We start from the raw sequence: 21,869 nt of genomic DNA on the forward strand, positions 1-21,869 counted from the left end.
GCCTCCCCGCCGCCTCTTCTTGCCTCCCTGGGAAAACAAAAAACAAAACACGGCGGCGGGGAGGCGGCATCGTATCATATTTGCCGGAGGGCTTTACCATGCGCCCTGCGGCAATGAAAACGGCAAAAAACACAGGCAGCGGGGAAAGACACCCCCGCGTATTTCATTATGTGCGTATTTGTTTGCTTGCTTTTCTACATTTTAATGCAACGAAAAAATGGCACAGCAGTGCCTTCACCAAAAACAATCGCTTTTGTTTCGACTTCCTTCACTCTGTTGCCGTTTGGGCTCTGCGAGAGGACGCGGGAGGGTTCCGTACTGCCCGGTTTTTGTCGCTTCCGCCTTGGTGACCCCGCGCGCTCGCCCGGTACTCACTGGCCGTTTGCCTTGCTTACGGTCTCCCCCCCTTTTTTTCCCATCCCGGCCCGGGCAATAAGGAATGCCCTTCTCAATTCTTTAGGGAGCGTTCCTCCCATTTTGATGAAACACGCAGCATGTTTGTCAGGGTTTGCTCGCGAGAAAGGCAATATCAAAACAATTCCTATATCCCGCGTTTTCCGCCGCTGCCAGCCCTGCTGTGCACATTGCGGCTGCCCCTCTGCCGGGCGAAGGGCGAATGCATTTGAGGATCAACTTCTTCATGAGTCCATTGAATGCGCGGATGTTTTGTGGTTGCTTTTGGCCGGCGTGAAGAAGAAAATGGGTGTGAATGGAGCCAAGCGGGGCCCCTTCGTAGCAGAGTGTCCACTGACGTCGTGCCCCCATGGGGGCGATGGAGAATTGCCTTGCCTCCAGCAAAGGGTCTTCACGGTATGATTGAAAAAAACGCCAATAACCGTAGTTGTGCTGCGGGGGAAACTCATACATAGTGGAGGCAAACTTTCCGGCAACGCTTTCCAGTGAGGCTTGGTCAAAAAACCTAGAGTACTGTGTTGCGCGCCTCCATTCATGTAGAACGAGCGGATTTGTAGCAACAACAAATCCACCATTGTAGCGCCCAAAAAGGGCCTCATCTCTGCGGCAAATTCGGTGTGGTGAGAGCGCCACCTCCGTACCAGCCGGAAGGCGGGGAAGTGCGCCTAATAGCACAACGTCGCAGTCAAAGAATGCCACTGCCGCATTTTTATCATCACTGTATCGTTCTCTAAGCAACATGGCGCGCTCCATTAAGTTCGTCTTTTCCATCATAAAATCTGCGTGCCTTGAAGGGTACCACACGCCTCGCTGCTTCTCCATGGCGCTCCGATTAATGGAAAGGTACTGGTCAAGACATGGCACCCACTCGATGCGCCTATCCTCACGGAACTGCGAAAAAGCCTTACTAACAGTCTGACCACCCATGCCAACCATTTCAGATGTACACCCCACAATTACTGGTATATCCGTGTGAAATGTTCGAAGGCAGCGGAGGAAAAGGTGAAGCTCGTCGTCGCACTCCGGCGTGCCCATTGTGCAGACCGATGATATCGATCTGGTGGCACCTGCGTCCGAAGTGATCGGCATAGTGGTCTTCAAACTTTTCCTGCTCAGTATTTATGGTTACCGTATATTTTTAAAAATAAATAAATATATGCATATACATATACCGTGCGGTCCAAATGCACACACAAAAAATGAATTCAATAACAAAAAAGAAACAAACAAAAATAAGAGTTTTGAGATCTTTTCGGCTCCCACATGGAGAAAGAGAGAGTGAGAGAGAAAGAAAACCAAAAGGATAAAAGGCACATGGGGGCCAACCCAGGCCAAATCACAACCACATGCACGCACACAAAGAGGGAAAAGGACAGAGAGCAATGTATCACGTGACGTCACTCCGGCAGTTCTTCAGCGCCCTGGCGATACCAAAACGCATGTCCGCAGCGGTTATGGTGATACACGGGCTGGTGTAAGGAACCACAACCCCTCCCTCATCCTCTGCATAACCAGCATCATCATTATTATTGTCACTGCCCCTATTGTTGGACGAGAACTCACCCCCACATAAAGGCGCAAACTGCCCTCGCAACAGCCGCCACCCATTCACCTCTGCATCGCCATGCAGCTCTGGTGGCTGACCGCTTGCACAATCTTCTTCACTCCTTTGACGTTTCACCCCACGCGCAGAGCCCAACACATGTGGCGATGACGCAATTTTCTGTTTGATTTCCTCTCCCTCCTCCTCCTTCTTCTTCTTCGTAGCCGTTGTATGCGTTAACGTAAGCATCATCCACACACCCAAGCAGCCATGCGCATCGGCTCGGCGTGCGCCCACGGGTTTTGACACAACATCCGTACTTCCTGACTCGCCCCGATTCGAATCTGGCATTTCAACCTGTGACCTTTCCTTCTCAATCGTCTCCAAGCCATCGGCGAGCCCAAGACGGTACACCGCTGCCATGGATGCTTCTGTCAGGGCTTCAACAATAATACGGGCCACACTACTGTACCAGTCATTATTTTTGTGCGCCACAGACCCCGCCGCTGGCCAAAACTGTGCGCTGTAGTCACGCAAGACAACTTCTGTGCGTGCATACACTTTCGCAAGTAGACGATGTGTCGCTGCATCGCGTGCCGCTCTCCTCGATGCTGCTGCGTACCTTCCACCGTACGTCGCTGCGTTGTGCATGGCGCATGGGAGTGAGACGCCATACTCCCACCCTTGCGAGATACGCCGCGGCACCGGCGTCAAGGACGGCAGTGGGCAAACATCCATATCCGTCTCGCACGCGACATAGTAGCTGTGCTCCTGGGCAAAGTGTTCCACCGCGCAAATGTTCTGCTGCGCCTTCTCGGATATTGTTGGGCATTGCCTAAGCGCCTGCCGTTCTTCCTCCGACTTGCCAAACCACCACCTAATGAGCTTCATCGGTGGCGCTGCGGCAGCCTCGCTGCTCTGCATACTGAAAACTGGTAAATAAATAAGACACAAACAGGGAACATACTTTGAACACTCCGCAAATAAATAAAAAATAAGTAATAACACCTACTTGAATAGCAATCACACACACACACGCACAGAAAGGCTTGAAAGAAAATCCTTTTCTTTTCTTTTTTAAAGTGCTTGCGATTTTAAGGACGCGATCTTCGCCACAATCAATAGTCTCTACCCTCGCACCTTTCTTTCACGTCGACTTTCTCCGCCGCATTATCCTCAACACATCCACACCCAGGGTTGCGTGGCTTGGGTAAGGCACAAAACCTCGCACACGTAGAGCTACGGCAGGTGAAAGGAGTGCCAACTCAGCAGCGAATGGGGGAGGTCGAAAACCCAAACACGGCTCTCCCAACCAAAACCCCAGTCCATACGTGGGTCTCTCTGTCCATCTCTCTCTTTCTCTCTCTCTGTGTGTGTGTGTGTGTGCGCGCACGTCTGTGTGACTCCTCACCTATACCAGCACGCCCCTTTGGTCGGTGGATTCCGGCCGCTTCGTCGCCTCGGCATTTGCCTCGCCAGCGGGCTGCTGCCCGTGCTGCTGGGCCACTGTCACGCCGTGCTTCCTTGCGTACTCCTCCATCGCCTTCTGCTTTTCTGCGAGAATCTTGTTGAGCTGCTCCAGTGCCTCCTGGATGCCCTTAATGTTCTCCTCCAGCTCCGGCAGCACATCGGCGACGCTGCGTTCAATGAGGGCCCCGCCAACGAGGCGGTGGCAACGGCGGTCGCCGTTCAGCGGTCGTAGGGCCTCGGCCACCAGCTTGTGCTCGTGCAGCTCGTTCTCTAGCTCAGAATTGCGGGAGACCAGAGAGAGACACTCCTGGCGGAGTTGCTGGTACCGCTGCACAATGGCCTCCTCCGAGAGAGTATTGTTGTTGGCGTTATTCGCTGCCATGAGAAACGCGTCTGCTTCTTCCCTTTTCCTTGCTCTTGTTCTTACTTCTACAATTAGAAATAAAGAAGAAGGATTAAACACCAATCGACAGAAGTCCGAAGCAACATCAACTATGAGGAAAACCAACAGCAACAACAATTCATGTGGCGTAGGTAAAGGAATGCAGAGATATGCATGCATCACGCAACACTCCACTCTCTTCCCCTTGTTGCTGCCCTGGGTGTTAGTTATAAATTACACAGCAGCATCGTTGTCGTCCTGCCTTCCTTCACCTCCAAGTTCACTTCAATCCTCACCTATTCAACAAGGCGAGCAGCAACACCTGCCTCCAGCCGGCGGAGTTTGGCGTCGTTCCCACGCATTTTTTCATTCGCCAACTGCAAGAGCCGCCGCACGTAGGTGTGCTGCCCGAAAACGTAATTGACACCATCGACAATGAGTGGAACATCGAGGCCATGGCCAGTGGCGTGGCGGATCGCACACATCGTACGCCGCCCCGGTGGTGTGACGCCGCTGTTGCGGAACCCACAGTCACTCACAGCAGCGGTGAGAAGCCGCTTCGCACTCGCCATGGTACGGCACGCAACGTGCATGACGAACGGCTCCATCTTCAACGCGACGCTACCAAATGTTGGGAGAGGGGAGGGGCTCAACGCTCCCCCTGCCTGCACCCACACGCCGCCCAACTCTTCCTGCTGTGTGTCCTCTTCATTTCCTCCCGTTGCTCTTGTCGCAGTGGCTGCAATGCTTCCGCCATCACCACAAAGGCAGCGCACGAGGACGTCAATTTCACTCTCCGTCAGCACACCGTGCTTCACTATTAACCATCCTAGCGCGTCCTTGCCGCCCCGCTTTACCGTCACAGGGCTGTCATCTAAGGTGCGCTCACCGCAGGCTTCTGGGGGTGTGACACTGTGGAAGAGAGCGATGCGGCCCCCGCAGCTGCTCGTCGTCACGTAGTCAGGGTGCTCATTCAACACGTGCATGAGAGGAAGGCAGTTGCGGTCAACACCGCCTTTGGGACTGTTGTCACACGCGTTGCTGGCAAGGTTCGCCATGACCTGCTGCTTGTGCGCTAGAAACTCTTTGTCCGACTGCTGCTGCTGCGCCGGAATGACCTTTTTTGATCGCTGTCGATGTGGTGCCGTCTCGCCCTTTGGCGGACGCCTCTTCTCCCCCTTTCCCTCCTCGCCACCCCCGCGTGTTGTGGCGTCGTGCGTCTCCATGTATGCGGCACACGCCAACGCCAACGCCCCCTCCACCTCCAGCGCCTCCGACATGTCTCGCCTACCGCTGAGGCCCCCTCCTTTCGGCAAAGTAGTCCGCCGACTAGCAACAGAGGGGGCACACACACCCAAAGCAAAAATAACAAGCAAAGAACCAAAAAAAAAAGCGCGCCCACATGAGTTGGAAGAATAACCACCCAGCAACTTCGTCTATTCGCCCACCAAGCCTAAACAGCCGACGGGGCGTACTTTAATAACCATGCCCTCCGCATAATAGCCGACGAGCGGACAAAAAAAAGTAATCGTAACAACACCGACAACGTAAGAGGTGCACTCAGAGTTAAAGGGGGCCGTAGTCAACGGTCCCTCCGTCAAACGATGATGCTGCGGTGCTCCCTCCAAAAAAAAAAAAAAGCACTCTGCGTGCGTGCGTGCGTATATATGTGTGTGTACGGGGGGGGGCAAGGCAGAAAAGAGGATGATCATTAAAACCTTACCCCCCCGCGTCGCGAAGTGAATTTTGCCCATTCCTTCTGTATAGACTCTCCATCCCACGTCTCAGCTACCTACCAGAGACGCGGGCTCACATCGGCTGTCGCCATCACATTCAGCGTCGCCCTCCTCGTCCTCTTTCGCCAGGCGCCGACCACCACAGACAGTGCGCCAGTGAAAGGACGCATCTTTTGTGGATCGCCTGTGTTTCTTTCCCCAAAGTATCACCTCATCGTCATCGCCGCTGCTGCCAGCTGCATCTGCACTTGCAGAGCGGAACGTCCGGCTCCTCCGGCTCACCGCCGTTGGTAATATATTCGTTGCTACAGCTGTTGCTGCCGCTGATGTTGTTGTTATTATTATTGGTCTTTTTATGGGAGCGGGGGGCCCTCTGGCCAATGTTGTGCCGTCCACCGAGGATTCCTCCTGCCACGACGCAGCTGGCATCGCCAATGATCGCTGTCGGAAGAAAAGGTTTCCTATTCCTTTTTGGGGACCTCTCGGGAACGTGGTTGTCGTGCCTTTGGGACGCCACAGTTCCCCTCGACTGCTGTCGTCGTCGCCGCCGCCGCCGTGGCCGCCGTCAACCACCACCGTGGTATGGTCTGCGCCCCACCCGCCGATGCATTTGGCGGGGTCTCGTGAGGCCGCTGCCGGCGGTGACCCGTCATTCCCGCCTCCCACACACGAGCACGTGGAGAGTGACTGCAAGCGAAAGGATGTCAGCGACTCCGCCGAGCGGGCCCGAGTGGCTTGCGTTAAGAGCGATGTGGCGACACAGCACTGACAACGGGTTTCACCCATAAGGGCAAAGGGGCGCGTGGAGGGGGCGTTGCCCGCACGACGCCTCTTTTTTTCGCTCCGCCAGAGGAGCAACAAGGCAAGCATCCGTTTTCCACTGATATTCGGATCTGCAAGGGAGCGGCGGACGGCGTCCCCGGAACACCCCCGGCCCTTTTCTTCTCCCACGTCGTTCATCGACGCCAGTGCGGGAGAGTGCATGCGGAAAGCTACATCACCCGCTGCACCTCCACTGCCCGAGCACGGCGGCGACAATGATGATAACGATGACATTACTGTGGCTGCGGTCGATACTTCTGCTGGAATTTTCCCCTTCCATGAAGAAGGCGCGCCACGGTCCATGATGTCCAGCAGCTGCGCATGAATACCCATCAGGGACTTGTCGACATTGGTGTTATTTACAATGTTCACATTATACTCATACACCTGTTCGAGCAGGTGCTGCTGAATCATTCGGATATGGCGGATGTGGGACACGTACTTGTTGCGCTTCGGGGCGAGGGTCATGCACTTTGCTCGGGTACAGAATCGCTCCACATGGCGTTGCTCCTTCGTTATGCATACAAGGAACGGTACACATATGACACCGCGTGCCTGAAGCTCGGCTGATTTGCGGTGCATGTACGATGTAAGCAAGTGCACCCCCTCCACCACAACGGCCTGATTCCGGCTGATGAGTTTTTCCAGCATACCATCCAACACCCGCAGCACCGCCTCACATTGCTTCTCGTATGCTGCAATGACAGACTGCGGATCCACTGCCTCTTCCTCTCCTCCCACCTCTCGGCTGCTTCTCTCCGTTAATCCTACTGCCGCTGCTCCTGTCGTCGGAACATTTGCTGGCACCGCACGGTGGGCCTCATACGTTGATAGAAATAACTCTGGGAACTCATCGCGACGCAGTGTCCGCCGCAGCGCCTGCCGAATGGTGTCCGTCGAGAGCAATGCGTCGATGCAGAGGTGCGTGGTAATGAGGCTCGACAGTGTGCTCTTGCCGCATCCACTTGTGCCGCCGCAGAATATGACGAGCGGCCGCCTGTTCTGCACAATGCCCTGTGCAACATTCCAGCGCGGCAGCGGACTCACCGTAATCCGCTGCCCACGCAACTCATGGCCAAGAAGTTTGGCGATGCAGCGGTCAAACGTATGCTTCGCCACCACCAGCGTGTAGCCAGGCAACCGTGCTGCTGCTCCCTGCTCGCTGCTGCCGCCATCCCGCAGCGCGGCGGCGGCGACGAGCTCCTCAAGGCGCACGGGGGGTGCGGCTTCACCCTCTTTGCTACTGCCACTACTGCTACTACTACTGACACCCGCCCGCAGCACATCACGCAGCTCTGCATACCGCACCACCGTGGCAAAGTCCGGAACGGGACCGCTCCTCTCCGCGGCGCCGCTTTTGGCGGCACGTACAGGGCGCCCCCTGCTACAGTTTCCACTTCCATTGCTGCAGTCGAAGGAACTGTTATAACACAAAACGAGCAGGTAATTCCACAACTGCTGCAGCGCCTCCGGGCATCGATGCCGCTTCACTCCACAAAAAATAAGCGTCCTGTACATTTCCTGCCGAGTTAGAAACCGCTCCAGTGAAATTCCAATAGGACCACCACTACCAACGGCAGTGGCTTCGACACCCGAATTGTCCGCAGACAGGCCTTCATAATTCGAGACACCCCCGCATTGGTGAGGAAGAATCGCAATGAATGGCACTACTGCATGAAGAGGCGGCGGCTCTGGGGATGGCACCGCCCTGCTCGAGAGCACAGTGTGGTGGGGACAACCACCCATGGAGTGGTGGAGACAACACGAAGCACCGCAAGTCGCGGCGGCAGCGGCGTGGCAGAGAGGATGTCCCGCACACGTGACGGATTCTGCAGCGTTGGGGGGCTCATCCGACTCTGCGGCAGCCGCCGCTGCTGTTCCCCCTGCCTCTCCCCCTCCACTTGATGAGCGTTCGGCCTCCATGCGCCTGATACTCCCTCACGGGAACCGTCTTGCGCCGTTGGCTGGCGCGTGCAGATAAAACAAAGGAAGAAGACACACACACACACACANATATATATATATATATACATATATACATATTGAGGGAAATATACATAAAGAAAGAACTACCACGGCAACGAAGGAAGAAAGCTCTTGCGTGCACGCTGCGGCCCAGCACGCCTCCACATTGAAAACAGCACTGCTGCATGACATTGTGCTCGAATGCCCAGCCTCATCGATCGCAAAAAAACAAAACAAAACAACAGTCACTTACGTTGGGCACGTGAAGCTGCAGAACTCCACAGAGAAGCGGTAAAGCAAAAAAAAAAAGCAACAACAACAACAAAACAACATCAATCGCATTCTTGTGCTCGCGTCGTGAACATTACGAAGCCTCACTCTGCTGGCGGGGGCTGCTCTCTGAGCACCCGCTCCAGCATCTCCAGTAGGTCACGGTGGTGCTGCCGCTGCCCCAACAGCGCGTCGTACTCCTTCCTCGCCGCGCCAAGCCTCATCGCCACGTCGTCCTTCTGTCGCAGCACCAACTCCAGCGAGCTGTGTAACTGTGACAGCACCTGTGCGTGCTCGCCAAGTACTTCCTTGCATCTGGCCCTCGCTTTCTCCACCGGCTGCTGCAGACACGCCTCCGTCTTCCCATCAAGCTGCGCCATGATTGACGCCTCGCTCTCAAGGCACTTCAGAATCTCCGCCTGCGTGTTGTGGCGGCTGAACGCTGCCTTCGCCTCCTCGTANCTGCACGCCACCTCTTCATTCAGCTCGCGAATGCGCATGCCAATCTGTTCCAGCTCCGAGCGTGTCGGATAGGCATCCGTGCACCGTAGCAGATCCAGCGCCTGCTGCTCTACCGCCGCCAGCTCCACCTCCTTCTGCTGTAGCTGCGCGGCGTAGTGCGCACGCTCGGTCTCCCACGTGTCATCAACGACGCCGGATTTGACGTTGGAGATGCGGTCATCAATACTGACGCACTCCGCCTTGGCCATCTTCACACGACACTTGCCGTCACGCTGCGCCTGCTCCAACAGGAGATGCTGCTCTTCCCTCTTCTGCAGCAAATCCATTAGTGTCTGCAGCACCGCCGCACGTGAAGGGTCGGCGAGCACGTGTTGGTGGACCTCGTGGACGTTCTGGACGTACGCCGCCAACTTGGCGGTGCGCCGAGCCGACTTTTCCTTCGCGGCCTGCAGCACCGCTTGTGTTTCCGCAAGCTGCTGCTCCGCCTCCACGCAGCGCTGCTGCAATGCTTCGGACTCGTGGCGGTACCGCGCTGCAGCACGTTGCTTGCGCTCAAGTCTCGCCCACACCGCCTGCGCCTCCTCTTGCCTCTTCCGCATTTCCTCCTGCCGCACATTGTAGGCGGCACGCAGCCGCTGCTCCTCGTCCGAGGCTTCTGTCGCCTGCAGCACGGCATGCACCCTCGCACGGGGCATCTTGCCGTCCTTGCGCTCGCGATGCTGCCGCATCTGCTGCATGAGCCCCTCCAGCATATGCCCTTCCTGGTCTTCCTCCTCCTTCAGCCGCGTCAGGTCTATATCATTGTCTTCCCCCTCCAAGGCACCGGCCTCCTTTGCCGTGTGCTGCAGCAGCAGGACAGAGTTGCGCGTCGCGTAGCGCACCCCGTACTCGAGCAGCACGGAGGAGACGTGTGCGAGACGTGACTCGTGCCTGTCGCGGGGCGGCCGCTCCACTGGGATGAATTGCCGCGTTGGCGCAAGGCGAGACCTGGAGACGTGCAGCACCACGTCTGCGGGCGACGCACGCGACCCAACTACCACCACCTCCGCCTCCTGCTGCTGCTGCTGGGGAAGCAGAAACGGTAGTTGAGAGCCGAAGCGGCGGAAGAAGTCCCAAGCGGTGTGCCGCTCCAGCAACAACGCATTCTCCGCACGCACCGCCTCCACACACCTGAGCAGCCACACCACAACACGCAGCAGACACGGGAAGTCGAGGCCTTGTACCTGGTGCGGGCGGAGATCCATCGGGCAACGCATGCGCTTCAGCGCGTCGCAGATTGCCTCGGAGACGCGAATCTTCTCACGAATGTCGGCGTTCTTCACCAACCCCACGCAGAGGCGGTGGCGGGCGCTCAAAATAGCCCACGCGAGGCCACCGGCTATGCGGTCAAACACAGAGAGAGCGGTGTTGTGTGCGCGGTGGTAGCCACCGTCGGCAAGCTTATGCAGCACCGCGTCCCGCCCGCCAGAGGCATCCATACGGTCCTCACCAGATTTTAGCGTGTGCGTATATGAATGTGTGTGTGTGTGTGTGTGAACTATGCGCGCACCCTCCGCGCGCCCACTCCTGTCGCTACAGCATCAACAGAGATGCAGGTGTCGTAACACACAAAATGAGTGAGGGAGAAAGATAGCGGCAACACCCCTTCACGGAGGGCAAGATGCCCCCCTCTCTCTATGTAAGTCTGTGTGTCTGTGTGCGTGTGTGTGTGTGCCGATTACGAGGCATCACCGACACCAAATCACAATGGCCGAAAACACATACCAGAAGTGAGCTCCCACCAAATATATGTGCCATGCTGCTGTTTCTACCTTTCTCTCTCTCTCTCTCTCTCCTTCCCGCATCACACTGACAGCAACCGCCTCAACCGCCCATTCTTCTCCTTCTTCTGCTCCTGCTTCTATCTCTCTTCAGCTGTATGGGAACATCACCTCCTTGATGTTATTCCACACCCCACGGTCGAATATGCGCTTGAGGTCGCCGAGCATCGCCTTGCGCACCTTCTTCCGGTACGCCTTCGCCGCTTTGCCATTCGGTTCCGCGCCAGCCGGTGGTGCCTGCAACTGCTGCAGTCGCCACGGCGGCCGCCCCGCGATGACCTCCAGCCGCCGCCGCATATTCATCGCCTCACAGTACACCGCGTCCAACGTCGGCAGCGACGTGACGAAATCCACTGTGTCGTCAATCTTGTTCATTTCGTTCGTCGTCAGGTTGTGCACAACAAAGGACATCTGGTACACCCAGAAGGCCCACAGCACAATGTCGATCATCACCGCAAAGAAAAACAGACAGGCGCTGAGGGTCTGGTGGTTCACGAGAATCACAACGTACTCCAGCACCCCGAGCTGGTACACGTTGCCGCTGGCGAGGCGGATCCGCCAGCCCCACGCGCGGTGGCGGACCAGGAACGCCTTCATCACAGCATACAGATCCCACGAGGCCCAGATGCACGACACAGCGTGGCAGAGAAGGAAGAGCAGAAACCAGCGGTGTGTGCCCTCCGCCACATCGTTGTTGATCCACGGACAGTGATGGTCGTAGCGGCGCACACACGCGTCACATAGGCGGCAATGCTTGCTGCGACAAGGACGATTGATGTGGCACGTCACGCACTCCTGTCCAAGAGCTGTTGTCGTTGTGAATATCGTCTCCTTGTCATCATCGTTACCTTTTTGGTGCGTCTCCCCACTACTGCCGCTGCTGATGCCAAAGAGGATTCCATCCACGATGTACTTTCGGTTCTGCCGCGCCTCTGCCTCGGGAGAGAGCAGGAATGTACGTTTCGCCTTCGTCGCCTTGTTGCCCTTCTCACTGCCGTTGTGAATGACACCATTCTTCGTCCCTTTCTTCACCGCGACGCCCCCCTCCCGTGCCGCCTCCTTCCCCCTCTTCCTACTCTTGGCGACCTTTACCGCAGGCGTGCTGCTGAACGCGAGACGCTGCGCCTCCTGCTCCTCCCGCGTGGTGACGAGGCCGGGATCGGAGAACACCGCCAGCCCGTAGAAAACCTCCGACAGCGCAACAAGGGAAAAGGAGATGGCCTTCGACCACACCGGCGCTTGCAGCTGCGGCAGCGCAAAGCCGAGGTACAGGAACTCCACACTCCACACTAAGAGGATATAGAAGACGACCATGAAGCAGTTGCGCTCCCGCAGCGTGTGATCGGCACAGCGCGTCCACTTCTGCCGCCCACGCGTGTAGCTGCAGCCAAAGAAAATACCACAACAGCAACCGCCACATATCGCCGGGCAGTCCATCAGGAGCCGGTACATTCGGCCAACGACGCCGTCGCGGTGGTAGCGCGAGGGTCCCATGATGACAATGTACATGAACACCGCCACCACCGTGATGATGCCAGCGAATGCAGTGAAGATTTCCCCAGGCGTCATGCCGCCAACCAAGCAGAAGAGCAGTTGCTATGGAAGGAAGGTGATGCGGGCCACGTGGACCTGCCGGTAGGCGTACTTGTGTGGGCTATATACTCTATCGCAGCTCCCGCACCGGCAGCCACACACAGACAGAGAGACAGACCCCCCAAAAACAAAAAAAAAAACAACAACAACAATGGACCGGGGGGAAAAAATGATGGATCCCCGTCACACAAAAACTCTGAGCATTAAAAAAACCCAAACAAAACAAAGCGAAGAACAAGAATGGAGAGAACGTAGATGTGAGTAAAGGAAAACAGCAACAACAGCACCAATGGAAATCCTAGCAACCAAATACATATATTACAGAAACAATCCCAATTGATAAGACCGATTTGGATGCGTGTGTATATGCATGTGCATGTGCCGTTCCGTCAGCCAGCCACTCCCCCCCATACTACTCGCAAATACAAGAATGGGGACAGTGGTGGTGGCGCAGTAGCTCACTCAGACTCATCAAGCACAGTCTTCTCTACCCTGCCATCATGCCGGTTGTCACTGCTGCTGCTACGGCTGCTGCCAACGTTGATACCACCTTCGATTTCCACCACGGCTGCAGAAGAGAGTAAAAGTTGTTGCTGGATAGTTTCTACCTCATATGGCTTGTCATCATTTGCGCTTCCATGCCCACTTCTATCATCTCCTTCTTCCTCTTCCTCCTCCTCCCCCCCAACCTCTCTACCAGACTCTTTCCTCTCATTTCCTTCTCCCTCATTTGCTTGCGACGCATCCTTGGCCTTTGGAGAGCTGGCATTGCTGTTACACGACGGCTGCAGCGAGGACTCCTGAAAGCGCTCCGACAGCAGACGCGCCATCGGCGTCCGTGGCGGCTTCCGTGAGTCACAGGGCGACAACAACAGGCCACCAGTGTTGATGCCGCCACCCCCAGCACCAAGAGACGCATCAACAACAGTCAAAGTGTCCACTTCTTCTGCAGAGTTCTCCTTCGGCGACGCCCACGACGTCGGGAGAAAGTCAGTGCTGCGCACCCGCCTGTGCACCGTGTCTGTTGACTGCTGAGCCCAGGGTGTGACGTCGAAACTGCCGTGCGGCGGCCGGGATGACGAGAACCGCCACTTCTTCGCTGAGTTGCTGGACACGGCGGACACCGGCGAGGCCTCTGGCAGCGACGACTTGGTGACAGTCGATGTCGCCATGGAGCGGTGCTCGATCCGCTTCTGGCGGACGCGGTCCGCGCGCTGCTGACGGTGTAGACGCGAGTTGTGAGACAAGGGTGGTGCCGTCGCACGCATCAGACGAGCCACGTCTCCTGACTGCTGCTGCAGTGCGGCACACCTCTGCACCCGCTTCTCGTGTGTCTTGACAGTGCTGCGCAGCGCGTCCACCCACTGCTGCTTCTGCTCCCGCGTCGGCGCAAAGAAAGTGAGACGCGTCTCTTTCGTCACCACATCGAAACCGTGAGGCATTTCAGGAGCAGCGGCGTCATCCAACTCCACAACTTTCAGTGCTTCCAGTGAGATGGATGCGCGCAGCCGCATCCGACCATTTGCGAGCTCCTCCACATAGCACAGCCAGTCACTGAATAGAAACACCAACCGCTCGTGCCGGCCGCGGCGAAACCGCTTCGTCAATCGGCCGCAGTGCACAAGCGTGCGGCTACCGTCCGTGTCGGGACGGATGCGCGGGTACTTCTTTTCGCTCGACCCCGGCGGCGCGGGGGCGGCGACCTCGTCGATGAGCGCCATGATGTGTGCGTTGTCCTGCTTCGCCAGCTCGTCAAGCATAATGCTGCCTTCCTCCGCCACGCGCAGCGCCACAACGTCAACAAACTCTGTCTGCAGCCGCTGCCGCATTGACCGGCCCAAGCACTGCGACTCGATAAGGCAACGGGCAACGTGCATGTACCGGCGCAGCGACGCAAGTGGGGTCGCCAGTAGAACCAGCAGCGTCTCGAAGCCACCCCAATCGGGCGGAATAGGCGGCACATCCTGCGTTAAGACACTAGACAGTCTACCACCACCAGTGGTATTGAAGTTGTTGCTGCTTATGCTGCCAGCGTGTCCATGCAGCGGGCGTGTTGTGGTGGCGGGGGTATCAGGAAGACGCGTCGACACGACACGAGGGTCTCCCGGGACTCCACTTTCGCCACTCAAATCATACAAGAAGCGCAGAAAGCGGTGGTACCGCTGCCACTGCTGCTGCTCCTCCGAGTTGAGGTTGGTGCTGGCCTGTTTGCAGCAACGACAACGCCAGAGCCGCCACAAATCCATCACACGCGGGGCGATACTGCGACAATAATTCAGGCTGTACATCATATGCTCCGCCATGTAGTGCCGCATAGATGCTGAGCAGAAGAGCTCAGGGATGGTGTGCAGCTCACCCACATCCTCCTCGCTGCCACTTGCCGTGGAGTTTTTGATGCGGGGGCTTCTTTTTGTTCCTTGCCATCGCAGCTGCTGTTGCTGCTCAAGCAGATGAGTGCTTTGGCTAACGGCCGCCTCGAGTTTGCTAACAATCACGCTCTGCGCCCCTTGTAATGTAGCGATGTTGGCAAACAATTCCCAATGCTGCGCAAACGTCAAGACCTCGGGCGGCTTTGGCGCGGTACTGCTCTGCGGCTGCCGTCCCCGTTGCGCCGCCCTCATCGGGTTGCAGCCCTCGAGGAGTGGGGCATGTATGTGCTCCACAACGTACGTCAGCTGAGCCAGCACAAGGCTCTCCTCGTCGAGCAGGCGGTGCAGAATATCGAGAGAGGCGTCCACAGAGTAGCGAGCATCCGCCGACGTTGCTGTTTTCATTCCTCTGCCGAGGTCCCTCCCTCTGCGGCCAATCCCACCCCCGAAGGAAAGGAAAAAAAGAAAGAGAGAATCAAAAGATTGTCGCACCCCAAACACGAGAGGCACATTGCTGCTGATGATGGATGCAACTCTCCCCCATCCCAACGACACGTCTTTCACAGAGCAGTTCGCAACAACAAACAAAACACACGCCGCCATTGGGGATAGATTGGCCACAAAGTGAAACCGACATCTACTTATTTTGCTTCACCTTCCATTTCTTCCTTCGCTCTCTCTCTCTCTCTCTCTCCCACCTCGACAATGACACTCCACACAGAGAACGGCCGTATCGCCTGCAACCCTCCAGACGTCTCCCCACTACCAAAGGCAAGCAAACAAACAAAACTACGCGTCAAGCCGGCGCGCCTCAGAGCGCTTCGCGTTTACCGTCCACCGCCTGCAGCAGCGCCTGCAGCCGCTTCTCGCGGAGTTGACTCGCGCGCTGCACGATCCGCGTCACATCCGCCTTTGGAAGCGCCCCGGCAGCGATGGGCGTGCCACGCACATCACGCAGCTCTAGAACCGCCGACACGACGTGGCTCAGACCCTGCTGGCTGAACCACTCACGCACGGCGGAGTCAAACTTCGACGCACTCGCGCGGTCCATGAGGTACGGCGGCGGAGCCTCCTGCCGACCAAAGCTGCCCGTCATGGCCTGCTGTATCATTGTCTGAATCAGCTCGTCCTCGCCACCACCGCCGCCCGCCGCGCCAGAAGCAGCCGCGGCACCAGCAGCCACCGCGCGTCGAAACGGGGCGACCTCCTGCATGAGCACGCTCACCGTGTCGAAGACGCCGCAGCGAATATCATGCGGAGCGTAGGGGCAGAGCCCCATGTCGAGGAGCGCACGCACGCCACCTTGTTGCACGATGCGTGTCAGCGCGAGTGGGTTGTAGTGGCACGCCGCCTCCACCGCGTCGATGCTCGCGATCACCACTGTCTCCAATCCCTGCACCAACTGCACAGGACCCTCTTCTAGCGGTGGCGGCGCAGCAGCAGCCGCAGTCGCAATACCAGAAGCGGTGCCACTCGGCCCCTCCATCGCGGCGTTCCGCCGACGTCGGCGGAACAGCGCCTCCACGTGCTGCAGGCAGCACTGCCACACCTCAATCGCGTACGGAATCAGAAGACCCTCGGCAATCGCACGGCGCTGGTCGTACACAACTAGGCTAAGACCCTGCAGCAGCCGCAGCGCCAACTCTTGCTCCTGGTACGTCACCTCCGTGAGTGCCACGTCGAGTGACTTTCGTTTTCCTGCAGGAGGTGACGGTGCGTCTGGCTGGGAGTGGCACAACGTATTCCACGTGAGGGCGGCCTCTTCTGAGAGCTCCATACTCACGGGCCCGCCGGGGTTGTAGCGCGATCGTTCTGTCACCCGCGGCACCAAAATGCAGTGGAACACCGCTGAGGTGTAGTGCGCCCCATGAAACGCACGCTGTGTGCGCTCCCACGACTCGCTGCAGCAAGATGACGAGGAATGCGTTGCTGCCGCTGCGGTCGCCGCGGATGGAGAGCCGTGCGGGTCCCCCGCCACACGGTGCATCACGGAGGAGCGTATAGCATCGTACGGCACATGCGGTGTCGCAGCGCTGCCTACTGCTGCCTCTGTCGTGCGAGCCGCCTCCTCCGCCGCCTCAACCGAAAGGTCGCACAGCCGCTGCAACGCTTCACGAAGACCCTCGTTGNCGTGCGAGCCGCCTCCTCCGCCGCCTCAACCGAAAGGTCGCACAGCCGCTGCAACGCTTCACGAAGACCCTCGTTGCGGATGAAGCCGTATGGTGAGCCGATCTTGTCAAAGCAGATGCGAAAGCTGCTGGAGATAGCCTGTTCCTTCAGCTCCTCCTCCAGCGCAGCCTCGAAACATGCAACGAACATATCAACCGGCTGTTGCTGTTGTCCCAGACGAAAATTACCGGCATTGAGGCCGTCATTCCCCGCATTGTTTATGTGTTCGACCTTCCCAGGAGTCGACATCCGCACCCACCTGTTCCGCGTTCCCTCTGTATATATATATATATATATATATATATGTGTGGACGCTTCTTAGCAAACCAACACTGCACTGACGCACACTCCTCTCCCTTTCCTTTCCCACACCCCCACCATCGTTACAGGAGAGAAGAAACAACGAAGAAGCAACTCAACAGGCAAGAGAATCCTTCATGGAGCACGACAACGCAAATGTATGGCACAACACAACTGTGGGGCTATTTTCCATGAATTCGTCTTCTTTTCCCCACCACTCGCTTTGCATCTCCCAATGCCGTGTGGAAAATACTAAGAGGCACTTCACATAATAGTCACGAAGGTGAGGCATTCCCTTCTCTCTCCTTCTCTCTCTGCGTGTGTGTGTCTCGTTGTATGCGTCTGTGAATGCGTGCATACAGCGACACGCCAAAACCCCCGCCCGAGAAAACCCCCCAAAAGCGGCCAGCCGCCGTGTTGGTTCACAGTCACACACTACACACACCAGCAGAGACGTGGCAATACGACGCCACACTTCTCCAGCAGGGGACTGTTCCTCCACATCGTTAGACATGATCATGGCACACAGCCNCAATCAAAACACAAAACAACAACAACAGCCAAAACACAGAAATACACAAAACAAAAAATAACAACAAAAAGTCACGCAAATCCGTCTTATGCGGGGAGGGGTGTGTGTGTGTGTGTGAATGAAGAAGAGTGAAAGTGAGAGAGAAAGCTAATTCATCCCCCTGCACGTATTTCTTTCCTCTTTTCTTCCTTCTATACAAACCAAAAGGACCCCCAAAAAGTCTATTTTTCTCCTCCCTTCCTTCCCGAGGGATCCCCCATCGATCCCGCCCACCTACACGCCCTTCTTTCTTCCTATGCTCTCTGCCTCCGCCTCCTCTTGACGCAGCGCCTCCTCCGCAGAACGCAGACGCGCGGCCGCCACCTCCAGCGTCCACCGCGGGCACGCACTCGGGGTGCCCAGCAAAACTTCGTGCTCGCACTTGCCGTTGCGGTGCCACTCCAACACGCCGTCGCGCTCTGCACAGGCGTAAACAAGACGCCCTTGGGTGAACTGCGGCTCAACCGTTCCATCACCGCCACCAGCACCACTGCTGCTCTTGCTGTCCGCAACCTCTGGCTCACGCACAGCTTCCAACCCACATGAAAGTCCGCCGGCGAAGATCTGCGTGGCCGGAAGGTCCGGTGCGTTGTAGCGCAGCGGCATCGGCACCGCATCATCATCATCATCATCGTTAGCGCCACTCGACACCTTCTTCAGCTTCTCTTGCGAGGACTCGGTCTTCGCAATGTGAAGCACCCGCCGCAACCGCCCCGTGNCACGCCCCCTAGCACCGGCGCGGGGTCGGCGACAAGCAGACGGCGCAGCAGCACCGCACCGCCCGACGGGTCGAGCGAGGCGAAGCCGTCGACCGACGTCTCTGTGATGTCGGGATGCCAGTGGCCGAAAATAATCGGCGGGCCACGGTTGATGTCTTTGCTCCCCGACGCGTTGAAAGTTTCATTGGCCGCGAGCTCGCCAGAGCGGCGGAGGAAGACCGTCGCCTGCCACTCCGTTAGGTTCTGCACTCCAATCAGGTGCACATACGGGAAGAGGGACATGATATGGTACGATACATTGTCAACATGCACCGGCGGCGCCTTCAGAACATACGAGTCATTGTAGCGATACCCCTCGCTCCTCTGCTGCACAGATTCTGCACTGCTCTGCGCCGTACTCACCACGCGGTCCATCGGCACATCGTAGTGAGCATCGGCGAGAGGGTAGAACTCATAGTCATCACCAAGCCAGCGGAATCCGAGCGTCATGTAGACGTGCCTCAGCTCTATTTGTAGGCGCCGAATCTGCTGAAATAACTCCTCCGCCTCATCGAGCTCTTCCTTAGGGATACCAGCAACAAAAGGATTGGGGGCCTTTACAGCATCCATGCGTTGCTTAATACCTTCCCGAACTTCCTTGAACTTTTCTTCTGTGGATTGCAGAAGCGCCTCCAAGCGTTCCTGCCTCTCCACGAGGCCCTTTCCGTATTTCTCCCACCCACTGGCTTTGCGTTCCTTGTACACGGCATGGCCCAGCTTTACGAGCTCATGAAGCGCGTACGCGTCACGCATTCGCTCCGCCTTCACGCGACGACAACTCATGAGCGCAGTGAGGCCATTGTCCAGCAGCATCCCAGCGACGTTGCGGCTGCGGTTGGAAGCGGGGTAGAGGCGACTCATGGGGCCGCTCGCACCACCGAGGTACCGCGCCATCGCGGTAACCCGTGAGCTCCACCGCTGCAGCACCTCGTTTCCCTGCTCCTGATGCTGTGGCTCCTCGTCGCTCCCATCGCAGCAATCCACGACGCCGTCGCCGACGCGTGAAGGCGCGAGCCACACGTCCGGATCGTTGCGGCAGCGGAACGGGAGCACCGGGCCGCCCAATCGACGCAGGAGTCGTTCGGTGCGCTGCTTCGACGGCGCCTCCTCCTCCTCATACAACCGTACTTGTGCATTGGACGTCAGATACTGTTTCCACCGATTGTGGCTAAGCGGTGTTACCGCGCCAGACATGCTGCAAGCAGTTGTTTGCAACTCATCTGTGCCGTCGAGGCAATCGCAGTAGTCATCGTTGAGCCGCTCGAGCAGGATGCGCTGAGCGGCGATATTGTGCTTCTGCCGGAGGTGCGCCTTTTCCTCAAAGGCACCCGCAAGATACACACGAAGCGTTGGGAACGATGTGGGCCCCGCCACCGCTGCGCAGAGGTCCACCACGCTCTTGTTCACTTCGGTGTTCATGTCAGTTAGACGCGTGCCACAGCGGTAGAAATGCTGCGGCGTCTGCTGCTGTTGCCTTTTCTGCACAGCCATCACAAACTTCACACTGTACTCTTCGAGCGTGTAGCACGATGGCTGCGAACTCCCCCCGTTCCTGCTGCTGCCTGTCTGTGCCTCACGGCCTGCGGCGTCCGCCGTCTTCTCCGCAAAGGTGCGCGGCGGTGGGGTGTGAAGAGGCTGCGTCGGCTTGGTTGCCTTTCCGTCGCCACCGTCGTCGTCGTCGCCTCCGTGCTGCCTGATAAACAGTACATCTGACGTGAGCAGCACGGCGATGAGGAGCATGATGACGGCGCCAAGCACCCACCACAATACACTATTGCTTTCGTCTGGGGCCAAATTTTGCGTCCACCCCGACGATGATTTCGGCCGAGGTCTGCCGTCCGCCTTGTTGTGGCGCCGCTGCTGATGCCGCGACAGCGGGGCTGCCGTTGCCGGTCGCGGCACGGTGCTTCTGTCACCAGCGTTGCCGGACTTCTCCATTTGATGTAGGTGGTTAATTTAACTTCTGCTGCTGCTGCTAGGGCCTTGGGACACCGCACAGAGGCCCACCCCACAAGGAGACCCAAAAAGAACAACGGAGGAACGGCGCATGTAAGGGAATTAACGTGGTGTCGAGTACACCACTTGCAAGAGACAAGCAGACAAGCGCAATTATGCACCAACCACAATTTAATTTAACTTTTGCTGCTCTGTGTGCTGCAAGTCTATGACAGCAGACCCTGTTTTACCCAGACACCTCTTTTCACCACACAGCCAAGGGTGACGAGAATCGTAAAAAAAGTATACTTCCCGTCCAACTGCACCAAGCTATTATAATACATCTCGCCACAGAACACAACGCTGTGCACCGATGGCACTAGCCCTCCCCACGCCTCCCCTTGATAACGAGAAAATAAAACAATTACTTGGAACGACAGAGCAGCTTCTCTGTCTTCGCTGTTGGGTTCAGCATGGCGAAGTACCCCTCGAAAGGATCCCGCACGACGGGACCGTTTGGCGGCCGAAGCAGCTCGCCTATTTCGCCGCTCTGTTGCAGCACCGTCGCACACACTTGGCCGCCAACGACATCCTTCACGTACACCGCCGGCGCTGCACTCGTGCTCGACCCACACGTCTTACCAGGCACCGCGAACACCTCATACGTGCCGTTGCCCGGCAGCACGAGCGCTGCCCAGTGATCGATGCCGATTCCCCGTTCTGTTGGGTGACGTTTCAGCATCTTGTCGAAGTCCTCCGCGCGCAGCACGCCATTGCTCTCTCGCTTGTCGTGGTGTGGGCACAGCAGGCCAGGAAGCAGACTGAGGCCGTGCACGCGAATGTAATCCCACGACGCATCCTTCGCCGCCGCCGCCCCATTCCTCTCTCCNCGTGCACGCGAATGTAATCCCACGACGCATCCTTCGCCGCCGCCGCCCCATTCCTCTCTCCTGCCACGTTCTCATTAGTGCTGGCCTGCGCTGTCTTCCCGTGTGACTCTCCTTCGGCTTCACCGCACTGGGCCTCGCGCAGCATCGCCTGCGCAAACGTCGACGGGTCCGCCGAGTCGCTATGCCCCGCCGAGAACCAGCAGATCGCCCCGGCACTGCCACCCGCCAGAACGGCGCCACGCACCGCAGCCGCGCGCAGACACGCGTCGAGGCCGGTCTCCTCCCAGCGCCGCACGGCGTAGAGCGTGTTGCCGCCCGACACCAACACAACGTGGGCGTCCCGCAGGAACTCCAGCTCCTCGCTGTCCACCCTGGGTGGGCGGGAGGGGTCCGCCACACA

General features: G+C 57.6%; 14 protein-coding genes across 14 annotated transcripts; all 14 read right to left on the reverse strand.

Moving 5' to 3' along the window:
- Positions 1-501: 501 nt before the first annotated feature.
- On the reverse strand, positions 502-1,503 carry DQ04_02341000 (hypothetical protein; the record flags this gene model as incomplete). The annotated part of the gene is made up of 1 exon (XM_009311766.1): positions 502-1,503. The coding sequence occupies one exon, from the start codon at positions 1,501-1,503 to the stop codon at positions 502-504; it is 1,002 nt and encodes a 333-aa protein (XP_009310041.1).
- A 298-nt stretch (positions 1,504-1,801) lies between these two features.
- DQ04_02341010 (hypothetical protein) lies at positions 1,802-2,881 on the reverse strand (the record flags this gene model as incomplete). The annotated part of the gene is made up of 1 exon (XM_009311767.1): positions 1,802-2,881. The coding sequence occupies one exon, from the start codon at positions 2,879-2,881 to the stop codon at positions 1,802-1,804; it is 1,080 nt and encodes a 359-aa protein (XP_009310042.1).
- Positions 2,882-3,368: 487 nt separating this feature from the next.
- On the reverse strand, positions 3,369-3,809 carry DQ04_02341020 (prefoldin subunit 2; the record flags this gene model as incomplete). Its single annotated transcript, XM_009311768.1, has 1 exon — positions 3,369-3,809. One exon carries the CDS (start codon positions 3,807-3,809, stop codon positions 3,369-3,371), a length of 441 nt encoding a protein of 146 aa, XP_009310043.1.
- A 296-nt stretch (positions 3,810-4,105) lies between these two features.
- On the reverse strand, positions 4,106-5,089 carry DQ04_02341030 (tRNA wybutosine-synthesizing protein 3; the record flags this gene model as incomplete). Its single annotated transcript, XM_009311769.1, has 1 exon — positions 4,106-5,089. One exon carries the CDS (start codon positions 5,087-5,089, stop codon positions 4,106-4,108), a length of 984 nt encoding a protein of 327 aa, XP_009310044.1.
- Positions 5,090-5,593: 504 nt separating this feature from the next.
- On the reverse strand, positions 5,594-8,290 carry DQ04_02341040 (hypothetical protein; the record flags this gene model as incomplete). The annotated part of the gene is made up of 1 exon (XM_009311770.1): positions 5,594-8,290. The coding sequence occupies one exon, from the start codon at positions 8,288-8,290 to the stop codon at positions 5,594-5,596; it is 2,697 nt and encodes an 898-aa protein (XP_009310045.1).
- Positions 8,291-8,706: 416 nt separating this feature from the next.
- DQ04_02341050 (coiled-coil domain-containing protein 93) lies at positions 8,707-10,542 on the reverse strand (the record flags this gene model as incomplete). The annotated part of the gene is made up of 1 exon (XM_009311771.1): positions 8,707-10,542. One exon carries the CDS (start codon positions 10,540-10,542, stop codon positions 8,707-8,709), a length of 1,836 nt encoding a protein of 611 aa, XP_009310046.1.
- Positions 10,543-10,974: 432 nt separating this feature from the next.
- DQ04_02341060 (putative Zinc finger DHHC domain containing transmembrane protein) lies at positions 10,975-12,453 on the reverse strand (the record flags this gene model as incomplete). Its single annotated transcript, XM_009311772.1, has 1 exon — positions 10,975-12,453. The coding sequence occupies one exon, from the start codon at positions 12,451-12,453 to the stop codon at positions 10,975-10,977; it is 1,479 nt and encodes a 492-aa protein (XP_009310047.1).
- A 482-nt stretch (positions 12,454-12,935) lies between these two features.
- On the reverse strand, positions 12,936-15,251 carry DQ04_02341070 (hypothetical protein; the record flags this gene model as incomplete). The annotated part of the gene is made up of 1 exon (XM_009311773.1): positions 12,936-15,251. The coding sequence occupies one exon, from the start codon at positions 15,249-15,251 to the stop codon at positions 12,936-12,938; it is 2,316 nt and encodes a 771-aa protein (XP_009310048.1).
- Positions 15,252-15,657: 406 nt separating this feature from the next.
- DQ04_02341080 (hypothetical protein) lies at positions 15,658-16,833 on the reverse strand (the record flags this gene model as incomplete). Its single annotated transcript, XM_009311774.1, has 1 exon — positions 15,658-16,833. The coding sequence occupies one exon, from the start codon at positions 16,831-16,833 to the stop codon at positions 15,658-15,660; it is 1,176 nt and encodes a 391-aa protein (XP_009310049.1).
- A 50-nt stretch (positions 16,834-16,883) lies between these two features.
- Positions 16,884-17,264, reverse strand: DQ04_02341090 (hypothetical protein; the record flags this gene model as incomplete). Its single annotated transcript, XM_009311775.1, has 1 exon — positions 16,884-17,264. One exon carries the CDS (start codon positions 17,262-17,264, stop codon positions 16,884-16,886), a length of 381 nt encoding a protein of 126 aa, XP_009310050.1.
- A 166-nt stretch (positions 17,265-17,430) lies between these two features.
- Positions 17,431-17,835, reverse strand: DQ04_02341100 (hypothetical protein; the record flags this gene model as incomplete). Its single annotated transcript, XM_009311776.1, has 1 exon — positions 17,431-17,835. The coding sequence occupies one exon, from the start codon at positions 17,833-17,835 to the stop codon at positions 17,431-17,433; it is 405 nt and encodes a 134-aa protein (XP_009310051.1).
- A 285-nt stretch (positions 17,836-18,120) lies between these two features.
- On the reverse strand, positions 18,121-18,492 carry DQ04_02341110 (hypothetical protein; the record flags this gene model as incomplete). The annotated part of the gene is made up of 1 exon (XM_009311777.1): positions 18,121-18,492. The coding sequence occupies one exon, from the start codon at positions 18,490-18,492 to the stop codon at positions 18,121-18,123; it is 372 nt and encodes a 123-aa protein (XP_009310052.1).
- Positions 18,493-18,542: 50 nt separating this feature from the next.
- On the reverse strand, positions 18,543-20,582 carry DQ04_02341120 (hypothetical protein; the record flags this gene model as incomplete). The annotated part of the gene is made up of 1 exon (XM_009311778.1): positions 18,543-20,582. The coding sequence occupies one exon, from the start codon at positions 20,580-20,582 to the stop codon at positions 18,543-18,545; it is 2,040 nt and encodes a 679-aa protein (XP_009310053.1).
- Positions 20,583-21,003: 421 nt separating this feature from the next.
- DQ04_02341130 (putative cyclin 1, putative,serine peptidase family S51, peptidase E) lies at positions 21,004-21,321 on the reverse strand (the record flags this gene model as incomplete). Its single annotated transcript, XM_009311779.1, has 1 exon — positions 21,004-21,321. The coding sequence occupies one exon, from the start codon at positions 21,319-21,321 to the stop codon at positions 21,004-21,006; it is 318 nt and encodes a 105-aa protein (XP_009310054.1).
- Positions 21,322-21,869: the final 548 nt, after the last annotated feature.

The sequence above is a fragment of the Trypanosoma grayi genome, assembly GCF_000691245.1.
Source record: "Trypanosoma grayi strain ANR4 Tgr_234_V1, whole genome shotgun sequence".
Taxonomy (NCBI): domain Eukaryota; phylum Euglenozoa; class Kinetoplastea; order Trypanosomatida; family Trypanosomatidae; genus Trypanosoma; species Trypanosoma grayi.